Here is a 12,357-nt window from a genome sequence, read left to right on the forward strand (position 1 = left end):
GCCTGAGAGGAGAGAGAGGTTAGATATAGGGCCTGAGAGGAGAGAGACGTTAGATATAGGGCCTGAGAGGAGAGAGAGGTTAGATATAGGGCCTGAGAGGAGAGAGACGTTAGATATAGGGCCTGAGAGGAGAGAGACGTTAGATACAGGGCCTGAGAGGAGAGAGACGTTAGATATAGGGCCTGAGAGGAGAGAGACGTTAGATGTAGGGCCTGAGAGGAGAGAGACGTTAGATATAGGGCCTGAGAGGAGAGAGAGGTTAGATAGATATAGGGCCTGAGAGGAGAGAGAGGTTAGATACAGGGCCTGAGAGGAGAGAGAGGTTAGATACAGGGCCTGAGAGGAGAGAGAGGTTAGATATAGGGCCTGAGAGGAGAGAGATATAGGGCCTGAGAGGAGAGAGACGTTAGATATAGGGCCTGAGAGGAGAGAGACGTTAGATATAGGGCCTGAGAGGAGAGAGACGTTAGATATAGGGCCTGAGAGGAGAGAGACGTTAGATATAGGGCCTGAGAGGAGAGAGACGTTAGATACAGGGCCTGAGAGGAGAGAGACGTTAGATACAGGGCCTGAGAGGAGAGAGACGTTAGATGTAGGGCCTGAGAGGAGAGAGACGTTAGATGTAGGGCCTGAGAGGAGAGAGACGTTAGATATAGGGGCCTGAGAGGAGAGAGACGTTAGATATAGGGCCTGAGAGGAGAGAGAGGTTAGATATAGGGCCTGAGAGGAGAGAGAGGTTAGATATAGGGCCTGAGAGGAGAGAGACGTTAGATATAGGGCCTGAGAGGAGAGAGAGGTTAGATATAGGGCCTGAGAGGAGAGAGACGTTAGATATAGGGGCCTGAGAGGAGAGAGACGTTAGATACAGGGCCTGAGAGGAGAGAGACGTTAGATACAGGGCCTGAGAGGAGAGAGACGTTAGATATAGGGCCTGAGAGAAGAGAGACGTTAGATACAGGGCCTGAGAGGAGAGAGACATTAGATACAGGGCCTGAGAGGAGAGAGACGTTAGATATAGGGCCTGAGAGGAGAGAGACGTTAGATATAGGGGGTTCGAGGTAATAACATGGCTATATACACATGGTACCAGTACTGAGTCAATGTCCTGAGGTACGAGGTAATAACATGGCTATATACACATGGTACCAGTACTGAGTCAATGTGCTGAGGTACGAGGTAATAACATGGCTATATACACATGGTACCAGTACTGAGTCAATGTGCTGAGGTACGAGGTAATAACATAACATTAAAATGATTCCCTCACCCCCCAAAAAACTGATATAACATTTACATAAGTATTCAGACCCTTTACTCAGTTCTTTGTTGAAGCACCTTTGGCAGCGATTACAGCCTCCAGTCTTCTTGGGTATGACGCTACAAGCTTGGCACACCTGTATTTGAAGAGTTTCTCCCATTGTTCTCTGCAGATCCTCTCAAGCTCTGTCAGGTTGGATGGGGAGCGTCGCTGCACAGCTATTTTCAGGTCTCTCCAGAGATGTTTGATCGGGTTCAAGTCCGGGCTCTGGATGGCCCACTCAAGGACATTCAGAGAGTTGTCCCGAAGCCGCTCCTGTGTTGTCTTGGCTGTGTGCTTAGGATCGTTGTCCTGTATTAGAAGGTGACCCTTCACCCCAGTCTGAGGTCCTGAGCGCTCTGGAGCAGGTTTTCATCAAGGATCTCTCTGTACTTTTCTCTGTTCATCTTTCCCTCGATCCTGACTAGTCTCCCAGTCCCTACCCCTGAAAAACATCCCCACAGCATGATGCTGCCACCACCATGCTTCACCGTAGGGATGGTGCCACCACCATGCTTCACCGTAGGGATGGTGCCAGGTTTCCTCCTGAGGTGACGCTTGGCATTCAGGCCAAGGAGTTCAATCTTGGTTTCATCAGGTCAGAAAATCTTGTTTCTCATGGTCAGAGTCCTTTAGGTGCCTTTTGGCAAACTCCAAGCGGGCTGTCATGTGTCTTTTACTGAGAAGTGGCTTCTGTCTGACCACTCTACCATAAAAGCCTGATTGGTGGAGTGCTGTAGAGATGGTTGTCCTTCTGGAAGGTTCTCCCATCCCCACAGAGGACCTCTGGAGCTCTGTCAGAGTGACCATCAGGTTCTTGGTTGCCTCCCTGACCAAGGCCCTTCTTCCCGAATGCTCAGTTTGGCCGGGCGGCCAGCTCTAGGAAGAGTCTTGGTGGTTCCAAACTTCTTCCATTTAAGAATGATGGAGGCCACTGTGTTCTTGGGGACCTTCAATGCTGCAGAATGATGGAGGCCACTGTGTTCTTGGGGACCTTCAATGCTGCAGAATGATGGAGGCCAGTGTGTTCTTGGGGACCTTCAATGCTGCAGAATGATGGAGGCCACTGTGTTCTTGGGGACCTTCAAAGCTGCAGAATGATGGAGGCCACTGTGTTCTTGGGGACCTTCAATGCTGCAGAATGATGGAGGCCACTGTGTTCTTGGGGACCTTCAATGCTGCAGAATGATGGAGGCCACTGTGTTCTTGGGGACCTTCAATGCTGCAGAATGATGGAGGCCACTGTGTTCTTGGGGACCTTCAATGCTGCAGAATGATGGAGGCCACTGTGTTCTTGGGGACCTTCAATGCTGCAGAAATGTTTTGGTACCCTTCCTCAGATCTGTGCCTCGACACAATCCTGTCTCAGAGCTCTTCGGACAATTCCTTTGACCTCATGGCTTGGATTTTGTTCTGTCAACTGTAGGACCTTATATAGACAGGTGTGTACCTTTCCAAATCATGTCCAATCAATTGAATTTACCACAGGTGGACTCCAATCAAGTTGTAGAAACATCTCAAGGATGATCAATGGAAACAGGATGCACCTGAGCTCAATGTCAGGTCTCATAGCAAAGGGTCTGAATACTTATGTCAATAAGGTATTTCTGTCTAAAAACCTGTTCTTGCTTCATTATTATGGAGTATTGTGATGTCATTATGGGGTATTGTGATGTCATTACGGGGTATTGTGATGTCACTACGGGGTATTGTGATGTCACTACGGGGTATTGTGATGTCACTACGGGGTATTGTGATGTCATTACGGGGTATTGTGATGTCACTACGGGGTATTGTGATGTCATTACGGGGTATTGTGATGTCATTATAGGGGTATTGTGATGTCACTACGGGGTATTGTGATGTCACTACAGGGGTATTGTGATGTCACTACGGGGTATTGTGATGTCACTACAGGGTATTGTGATGTCATTACGGGGTATTGTGATGTCACTACGGGGTATTGTGATGTCACTACGGGGTATTGTGATGTCACTACGGGGTATTGTGATGTCACTACGGGGTATTGTGATGTCATTACGGGGTATTGTGATGTCATTACGGGGTATTGTGATGTCATTATGGGGTATTGTGATGTCATTATAGGGGTATTGTGATGTCATTACGGGGTATTGTGATGTCATTATAGGGGTATTGTGATGTCATTACGGGGTATTGTGATGTCATTACGGGGTATTGTGATGTCATTACGGGGTATTGTGATGTCATTACGGGTTATTGTGATGTCATTATAGGGGTATTGTGATGTCATTATAGGGGTATTGTGATGTCATTATGGGGTATTGTGATGTCATTACGGGGTATTGTGATGTCATTACGGGGCATTGTGATGTCATTACGGGGTATTGTGATGTCATTACGGGGTATTGTGATGTCATTACGGGGTATTGTGATGTCATTACGGGGTATTGTGTCTGAGATTGATGAGAATTTTTAACGGAACAAAATGTGGAAAAGGGGAAGGGGTCTGAATAAGTCCAGAATGCACTGCAGGTCCGGTCACTGTGGGGATGACGTCGTTGATCCGCTTGTGTGTCTCTTTCTACCTTCCTGTTGAGGCAGATGGCTGTGTGTGTGTGTGTGTGTGTGTGTGTGTGTGTGTCTCTTTCTACCTACCTGTTGAGGCAGATGGCTGTGTGTGTGTGTGTGTGTGTGTGTGTGTGTGTGTGTGTGTCTCTTTCTACCTACCTGTTGAGGCAGATGGCTGTATGTCTGTGTGTGTGTGTGTGTGTGTGTGTGTGTGTCTCTTTCTACCTACCTGTTGAGGCAGATGGCTGTGTGTGTGTGTGTGTGTGTGTGTGTGTGTGTGTGTGTGTGTCTCTTTCTACCTACCTGTTGAGGCAGATGGCTGTATGTGTGTGTGTGTCTCTTTCTACCTACCTGTTGAGGCAGATGGCTGTATGTGTGTGTGTGTGTGTGTGGGTGTGTGTGTGTCTCTTTCTACCTACCTGTTGAGGCAGATGGCTGTATGTGTGTGTGTGTGTGGGTGTGTGTGTGTCTCTTTCTACCTACCTGTTGAGGCAGATGGCTGTATGTGTGTGTGTGTCTCTCTACCTACTTGTTGAGGGGGATGGCTGTGTGTGTGTGTGTGTGTGTGTGTGTCTCTCTCTACCTACTTGTTGAGGCGGATAGCTGTGTGTGTGTGTGTGTCTCTCTACCTACCTGTTGAGGCAGATGGCTGTGTGTGTGTGTGTGTCTCTCTACCTACTTGTTGAGGTGGATAGCTGTGTGTGTGTGTGTGTCTCTCTACCTACCTGTTGAGGCAGATGGCTGTGTGTGTGTGTGTGTGTCTCTCTACCTACTTGTTGAGGCGGATAGCTGTGTGTGTATGTGTGTGTGTGGGTGTGTGTGTCTCTCTACCTACCTGTTGAGGCGGATAGCTGTGTGTGTGTGTGTGTGTGTGTGTGTGTGTGTGTGTGTGTGTCTCTCTACCTACTTGTTGAGGCAGATAGCTGTGTGTGTGTCTCTCCACCTACTTGTTGAGGCGGATGGCTGTGTGTTTGTGTGTGTGCGTGTGTGTGTGTGTCTCTACCTACTTGTTGAGGCGGATAGCTGTGTGTGTGTGTGTGTGTGTGTGTGTCTCTACCTACTTGTTGAGGCAGATAGCTGTGTGTATGTGTTTGTGTGTGTGTGTCTCTCTACCTACTTGTTGAGGCGGATAGCTGTGTGTGTGTGTGTGTCTCTCTCTACCTACTTGTTGAGGCAGATGGCTGTGTGTGTGTGTGTGTCTCTCAACCTACCTGTTGAGGCAGATGGCTGTGTGTGTGTGTGTGTGTCTCTCTACCTACTTGTTGAGGCGGATAGCTGTGTGTGTATGTGTGTGTGTGTGGGTGTGTGTGTCTCTCTACCTACCTGTTGAGGCGGATAGCTGTGTGTGTGTGTGTGTGTCTCTCTACCTACTTGTTGAGGCAGATAGCTGTGTGTGTGTCTCTCCACCTACTTGTTGAGGCGGATGGCTGTGTGTGTGTGTTTGTGTGTGTGTGTCTCTCTACCTACTTGTTGAGGCGGATAGCTGTGTGTGTCTCTCTACCTACTTGTTGAGGCGGATAGCTGTGTGTGTGTGTGTGTGTGTGTGTGTGTGTGTGTCTCTCTACCTACCTGTTGAGGCGGATAGCTGTGTGTATGTGTGTGTGTGTCTCTCTACCTACTTGTTGAGGCGGATAGCGTCTCTCTACCTACTTGTTGAGGCGGATAGCTGTGTGTGTGTGTCTCTCTACCTACTTGTTGAGGCGGATAGCTGTGTGTGTGTGTCTCTCTACCTACTTGTTGAGGCGGATAGCTGTGTGTGTGTGTGTCTCTCTACCTACTTGTTGAGGCGGATAGCTGTGTGTGTGTGTGTCTCTCTACCTACTTGTTGAGGCGGATAGCGTGTCTCTCTACCTACTTGTTGAGACGGATAGCGTGTCTCTCTACCTACTTGTTGAGGCGGATAGCGTGTCTCTCTACCTACTTGTTGAGGCGGATAGTGTTTCTCTCTACCTACTTGTTGAGGCGGATAGCGTGTCTCTCTACCTACTTGTTGAGGCGGATAGAGTGTCTCTCTACCTACTTGTTGAGGCGGATAGAGTGTCTCTCTACCTACTTGTTGAGGCGGATAGCGTGTCTCTCTACCTACTTGTTGAGGCGGATAGAGTGTCTCTCTACCTACTTGTTGAGGCGGATAGCGTGTCTCTCTACCTACTTGTTGAGGCGGATAGCGTGTCTCTCTACCTACTTGTTGAGGCGGATAGCGTGTCTCTCTACCTACTTGTTGAGGAGGATAGCGTGTCTCTCTACCTACTTGTTGAGGCGGATAGCGTCTCTCTACCTACTTGTTGAGGCAGATAGCGTGTCTCTCTACCTACTTGTTGAGGCGGATAGCGTGTCTCTCTACCTACTTGTTGAGGCGGATAGCGTGTCTCTCTACCTACTTGTTGAGGCGGATAGCGTGTCTCTACCTACTTGTTGAGGCGGATAGCGTGTCTCTACCTACTTGTTGAGGCGGATAGCGTGTCTCTCTACCTACTTGTTGAGGCGGATAGCGTGTCTCTACCTACTTGTTGAGGCGGATAGCGTACTCCTTCAGAGCGAAGACGTTGTCGGCGAACACCATGATCTTGTCGTTGCGTCTCTACCTACTTGTTGAGGCGGATAGCGTCTCTCTACCTACTTGTTGAGGCAGATAGCGTGTCTCTCTACCTACTTGTTGAGGCGGATAGCGTGTCTCTCTACCTACTTGTTGAGGCGGATAGCGTGTCTCTCTACCTACTTGTTGAGGCGGATAGCGTGTCTCTCTACCTACTTGTTGAGGCGGATAGCGTGTCTCTACCTACTTGTTGAGGCGGATAGCGTGTCTACCTACTTGTTGAGGCGGATAGAGTGTCTCTCTACCTACTTGTTGAGGCGGATAGCGTGTCTACCTACTTGTTGAGGCGGATAGCGTGTCTCTACCTACTTGTTGAGGCGGATAGCGTGTCTCTCTACCTACTTGTTGAGGCGGATAGCGTGTCTCTACCTACTTGTTGAGGCGGATAGCGTGTCTACCTACTTGTTGAGGCGGATAGCGTGTCTACCTACTTGTTGAGGCGGATAGCGTGTCTCTACCTACTTGTTGAGGCGGATAGCGTGTCTACCTACTTGTTGAGGCGGATAGTGTCTACCTACGTGAGGCGGTCTACCTACTTGTTGAGGCGGATAGCGTGTCTCTACCTACTTGTTGAGGCGGATAGCGTGTCTCTCTACCTACTTGTTGAGGCGGATAGCGTGTCTCTACCTACTTGTTGAGGCGGATAGCGTGTCTCTACCTACTTGTTGAGGCGGATAGCGTGTCTCTACCTACTTGTTGAGGCGGATAGCGTGTCTCTCTACCTACTTGTTGAGGCGGATAGCGTGTCTCTCTACCTACTTGTTGAGGCGGATAGCGTGTCTCTACCTACTTGTTGAGGCGGATAGCGTGTCTACCTACTTGTTGAGGCGGATAGAGTGTCTCTCTACCTACTTGTTGAGGCGGATAGCGCGTCTACCTACTTGTTGAGGCGGATAGCGTGTCTCTCTACCTACTTGTTGAGGCGGATAGCGTGTCTCTCTACCTACTTGTTGAGGCGGATAGCGTGTCTACCTACTTGTTGAGGCGGATAGCGTGTCTCTACCTACTTGTTGAGGCGGATAGCGTGTCTCTCTACCTACTTGTTGAGGCGGATAGCGTGTCTACCTACTTGTTGAGGCGGATAGCGTGTCTCTCTACCTACTTGTTGAGGCGGATAGCGTGTCTACCTACTTGTTGAGGCGGATAGCGTGTCTACCTACTTGTTGAGGCGGATAGCGTGTCTACCTACTTGTTGAGGCGGATAGCGTGTCTCTCTACCTACTTGTTGAGGCGGATAGCGTGTCTCTCTACCTACTTGTTGAGGCGGATAGCGTGTCTACCTACTTGTTGAGGCGGATAGCGTGTCTACCTACTTGTTGAGGCGGATAGCGTGTCTCTACCTACTTGTTGAGGCGGATAGCGTGTCTCTACCTACTTGTTGAGGCGGATAGCGTGTCTCTACCTACTTGTTGAGGCGGATAGCGTGTCTCTCTACCTACTTGTTGAGGCGGATAGCGTGTCTCTACCTACTTGTTGAGGCGGATAGCGTGTCTACCTACTTGTTGAGGCGGATAGCGTGTCTACCTACTTGTTGAGGCGGATAGCGTGTCTACCTACTTGTTGAGGCGGATAGCGTGTCTCTACCTACTTGTTGAGGCGGATAGCGTGTCTACCTACTTGTTGAGGCGGATAGCGTGTCTACCTACTTGTTGAGGCGGATAGCGTGTCTCTACCTACTTGTTGAGGCGGATAGCGTGTCTACCTACTTGTTGAGGCGGATAGCGTGTCTCTCTACCTACTTGTTGAGGCGGATAGCGTGTCTACCTACTTGTTGAGGCGGATAGCGTGTCTCTCTACCTACTTGTTGAGGCGGATAGCGTGTCTCTACCTACTTGTTGAGGCGGATAGCGTGTCTACCTACTTGTTGAGGCGGATAGCGTGTCTACCTACTTGTTGAGGCGGATAGCGTGTCTCTACCTACTTGTTGAGGCGGATAGCGTGTCTCTACCTACTTGTTGAGGCGGATAGCGTGTCTCTCTACCTACTTGTTGAGGCGGATAGCGTGTCTCTCTACCTACTTGTTGAGGCGGATAGCGTGTCTCTACCTACTTGTTGAGGCGGATAGCGTGTCTACCTACTTGTTGAGGCGGATAGAGTGTCTCTCTACCTACTTGTTGAGGCGGATAGCGTGTCTACCTACTTGTTGAGGCGGATAGCGTGTCTACCTACTTGTTGAGGCGGATAGCGTGTCTCTCTACCTACTTGTTGAGGCGGATAGCGTGTCTACCTACTTGTTGATTGAGGCGGATAGTGTGTCTCTACCTACTTGTTGAGGCGGATAGCGTGTCTCTCTACCTACTTGTTGAGGCGGATAGCGTGTCTACCTACTTGTTGAGGCGGATAGCGTGTCTCTCTACCTACTTGTTGAGGCGGATAGCGTGTCTACCTACTTGTTGAGGCGGATAGCGTGTCTACCTACTTGTTGAGGCGGATAGCGTGTCTACCTACTTGTTGAGGCGGATAGCGTGTCTACCTACTTGTTGAGGCGGATAGCGTGTCTCTCTACCTACTTGTTGAGGCGGATAGCGTGTCTCTCTACCTACTTGTTGAGGCGGATAGCGTGTCTACCTACTTGTTGAGGCGGATAGCGTGTCTACCTACTTGTTGAGGCGGATAGCGTGTCTCTACCTACTTGTTGAGGCGGATAGCGTGTCTCTACCTACTTGTTGAGGCGGATAGCGTGTCTCTCTACCTACTTGTTGAGGCGGATAGCGTGTCTCTCTACCTACTTGTTGAGGCGGATAGCGTGTCTACCTACTTGTTGAGGCGGATAGCGTGTCTACCTACTTGTTGAGGCTGATAGCGTGTCTACCTACTTGTTGAGGCGGATAGCGTGTCTCTCTACCTACTTGTTGAGGCGGATAGCGTGTCTCTCTACCTACTTGTTGAGGCGGATAGCGTGTCTCTACCTACTTGTTGAGGCGGATAGCGTGTCTACCTACTTGTTGAGGCGGATAGCGTGTCTCTCTACCTACTTGTTGAGGCGGATAGCGTGTCTACCTACTTGTTGAGGCGGATAGCGTGTCTCTCTACCTACTTGTTGAGGCGGATAGCGTGTCTCTACCTACTTGTTGAGGCGGATAGCGTGTCTACCTACTTGTTGAGGCGGATAGCGTGTCTACCTACTTGTTGAGGCGGATAGCGTGTCTCTACCTACTTGTTGAGGCGGATAGCGTGTCTCTACCTACTTGTTGAGGCGGATAGCGTGTCTCTCTACCTACTTGTTGAGGCGGATAGCGTGTCTCTACCTACTTGTTGAGGCGGATAGCGTCTCTCTACCTACTTGTTGAGGCGGATAGCGTGTCTCTACCTACTTGTTGAGGCGGTAGCGTCTCTCTACCTACTTGTTGAGGCGGATAGCGTGTCTACCTACTTGTTGAGGCGGATAGCTTACCTACTTGAGGCGGATAGCGTGTCTCTACCTACTTGTTGAGGCGGATAGCGTGTCTACCTACTTGTTGAGGCGGATAGCGTGTCTACCTACTTGTTGAGGCGGATAGCGTGTCTCTACCTACTTGTTGAGGCGGATAGCGTGTCTACCTACTTGTTGAGGCGGATAGCGCGTCTACCTACTTGTTGAGGCGGATAGCGTGTCTCTACCTACTTGTTGAGGCGGATAGCGTGTCTCTCTACCTACTTGTTGAGGCGGATAGCGTGTCTCTACCTACTTGTTGAGGCGGATAGCGTGTCTCTACCTACTTGTTGAGGCGGATACCGTGTCTCTACCTACTTGTTGAGGCGGATAGCGTGTCTCTCTACCTACTTGTTGAGGCGGATAGCGTGTCTCTCTACCTACTTGTTGAGGCGGATAGCGTGTCTCTACCTACTTGTTGAGGCGGATAGCGTGTCTACCTACTTGTTGAGGCGGATAGAGTGTCTCTCTACCTACTTGTTGAGGCGGATAGCGTGTCTACCTACTTGTTGAGGCGGATAGCGTGTCTACCTACTTGTTGAGGCGGATAGCGTGTCTCTCTACCTACTTGTTGAGGCGGATAGCGTGTCTACCTACTTGTTGAGGCGGATAGCGTGTCTCTCCCTACTTGTTGAGGCGGATAGCGTGTCTCTCTACCTACTTGTTGAGGCGGATAGCGTGTCTACCTACTTGTTGAGGCGGATAGCGTGTCTCTCTACCTACTTGTTGAGGCGGATAGCGTGTCTACCTACTTGTTGAGGCGGATAGCGTGTCTACCTACTTGTTGAGGCGGATAGCGTGTCTACCTACTTGTTGAGGCGGATAGCGTGTCTACCTACTTGTTGAGGCGGATAGCGTGTCTACCTACTTGTTGAGGCGGATAGCGTGTCTCTACCTACTTGTTGAGGCGGATAGCGTGTCTCTACCTACTTGTTGAGGCGGATAGCGTGTCTCTCTACCTACTTGTTGAGGCGGATAGCGTGTCTACCTACTTGTTGAGGCGGATAGCGTGTCTACCTACTTGTTGAGGCGGATAGCGTGTCTACCTACTTGTTGAGGCGGATAGCGTGTCTCTACCTACTTGTTGAGGCGGATAGCGTGTCTACCTACTTGTTGAGGCGGATAGCGTGTCTACCTACTTGTTGAGGCGGATAGCGTGTCTCTACCTACTTGTTGAGGCGGATAGCGTGTCTACCTACTTGTTGAGGCGGATAGCGTGTCTCTCTACCTACTTGTTGAGGCGGATAGCGTGTCTCTCTACCTACTTGTTGAGGCGGATAGCGTGTCTCTCTACCTACTTGTTGAGGCGGATAGCGTGTCTCTACCTACTTGTTGAGGCGGATAGCGTGTCTCTACCTACTTCTTGAGGCGGATAGCGTGTCTACCTACTTGTTGAGGCGGATAGCGTGTCTACCTACTTGTTGAGGCGGATAGCGTGTCTCTACCTACTTGTTGAGGCGGATAGCGTGTCTCTCTACCTACTTGTTGAGGCGGATAGCGTGTCTCTACCTACTTGTTGAGGCGGATAGCGTGTCTACCTACTTGTTGAGGCGGATAGCGTGTCTCTCTACCTACTTGTTGAGGCGGATAGCGTGTCTCTCTACCTACTTGTTGAGGCGGATAGCGTGTCTCTCTACCTACTTGTTGAGGCGGATAGCGTGTCTCTACCTACTTGTTGAGGCGGATAGCGTGTCTCTCTACCTACTTGTTGAGGCGGATAGCGTGTCTACCTACTTGTTGAGGCGGATAGCGTCTCTCTACCTACTTGTTGAGGCGGATAGCGTGTCTCTACCTACTTGTTGAGGCGGATAGCGTCTCTCTACCTACTTGTTGAGGCGGATAGCGTGTCTACCTACTTGTTGAGGCGGATAGCGTGTCTCTCTACCTACTTGTTGAGGCGGATAGCGTGTCTCTACCTACTTGTTGAGGCGGATAGCGTACTCCTTCAGAGCGAAGACGTTGTCGGCGAACACCATGATCTTGTCGTTGCGTCTCTCGTGGAACTTGATGAGGAACTGACAGGCTCTGAACTTGTTGGGGTTCATGGTGTAGAGGAGAATACGTCTCTTCGTCTTGATGGCCACGTATTCCCGGTAAAACTCCGGAGACATCGGACACCACACCTAGACGAAGGACATTCTGACGTCAAACCTACACATTTCTTTGTACAAAGTGTGTCCTCGGATGGGGCCACAAGTGTCTCCTGACCCCTCCTGTCTCAGCCTCCAGTATTTATGCTGTCTCTCTCTCTCTCTCTGTCTCTCTTGATGACCAATAGAGATCTAAAGAGGACAGCCCCCCCCCCCCCCTGATGACCAATAGAGATCTAAAGAAGACAGCCCCCCCCCTTGATGACCAATAGAGATCTAAAGGGACAGCCCCCCTTGCTGACCAATAGAGATCTAAAGGGACAGCCCCCTTGATGACCAATAGAGATCTAAAGAGGAAAGCCCCCCTTTGATGACCAATAGAGATCTAAAGGGACAGCCCCCTCCTTGATGA

The 12,357-nt window shown here is 50.1% G+C and overlaps 1 protein-coding gene across 1 annotated transcript in view; it reads right to left on the minus strand.

Moving 5' to 3' along the window:
• The window catches only part of ercc3 (excision repair cross-complementation group 3), a 53,192-nt gene that overhangs the window by 16,860 nt on the left and 23,975 nt on the right, over nt 1–12,357 (minus strand). Inside the window, exon 6 of the mRNA XM_065022160.1 lies at nt 11,776–11,978. Within this exon, the coding sequence (XP_064878232.1) occupies nt 11,776–11,978 (203 nt within the window). The remainder of the gene's footprint in view (nt 1–11,775; nt 11,979–12,357) is intronic.

The sequence above is a fragment of the Oncorhynchus nerka genome, linkage group LG2, assembly GCF_034236695.1.
Source record: "Oncorhynchus nerka isolate Pitt River linkage group LG2, Oner_Uvic_2.0, whole genome shotgun sequence".
In the NCBI taxonomy this organism is placed as follows: Eukaryota; Metazoa; Chordata; class Actinopteri; order Salmoniformes; family Salmonidae; genus Oncorhynchus; species Oncorhynchus nerka.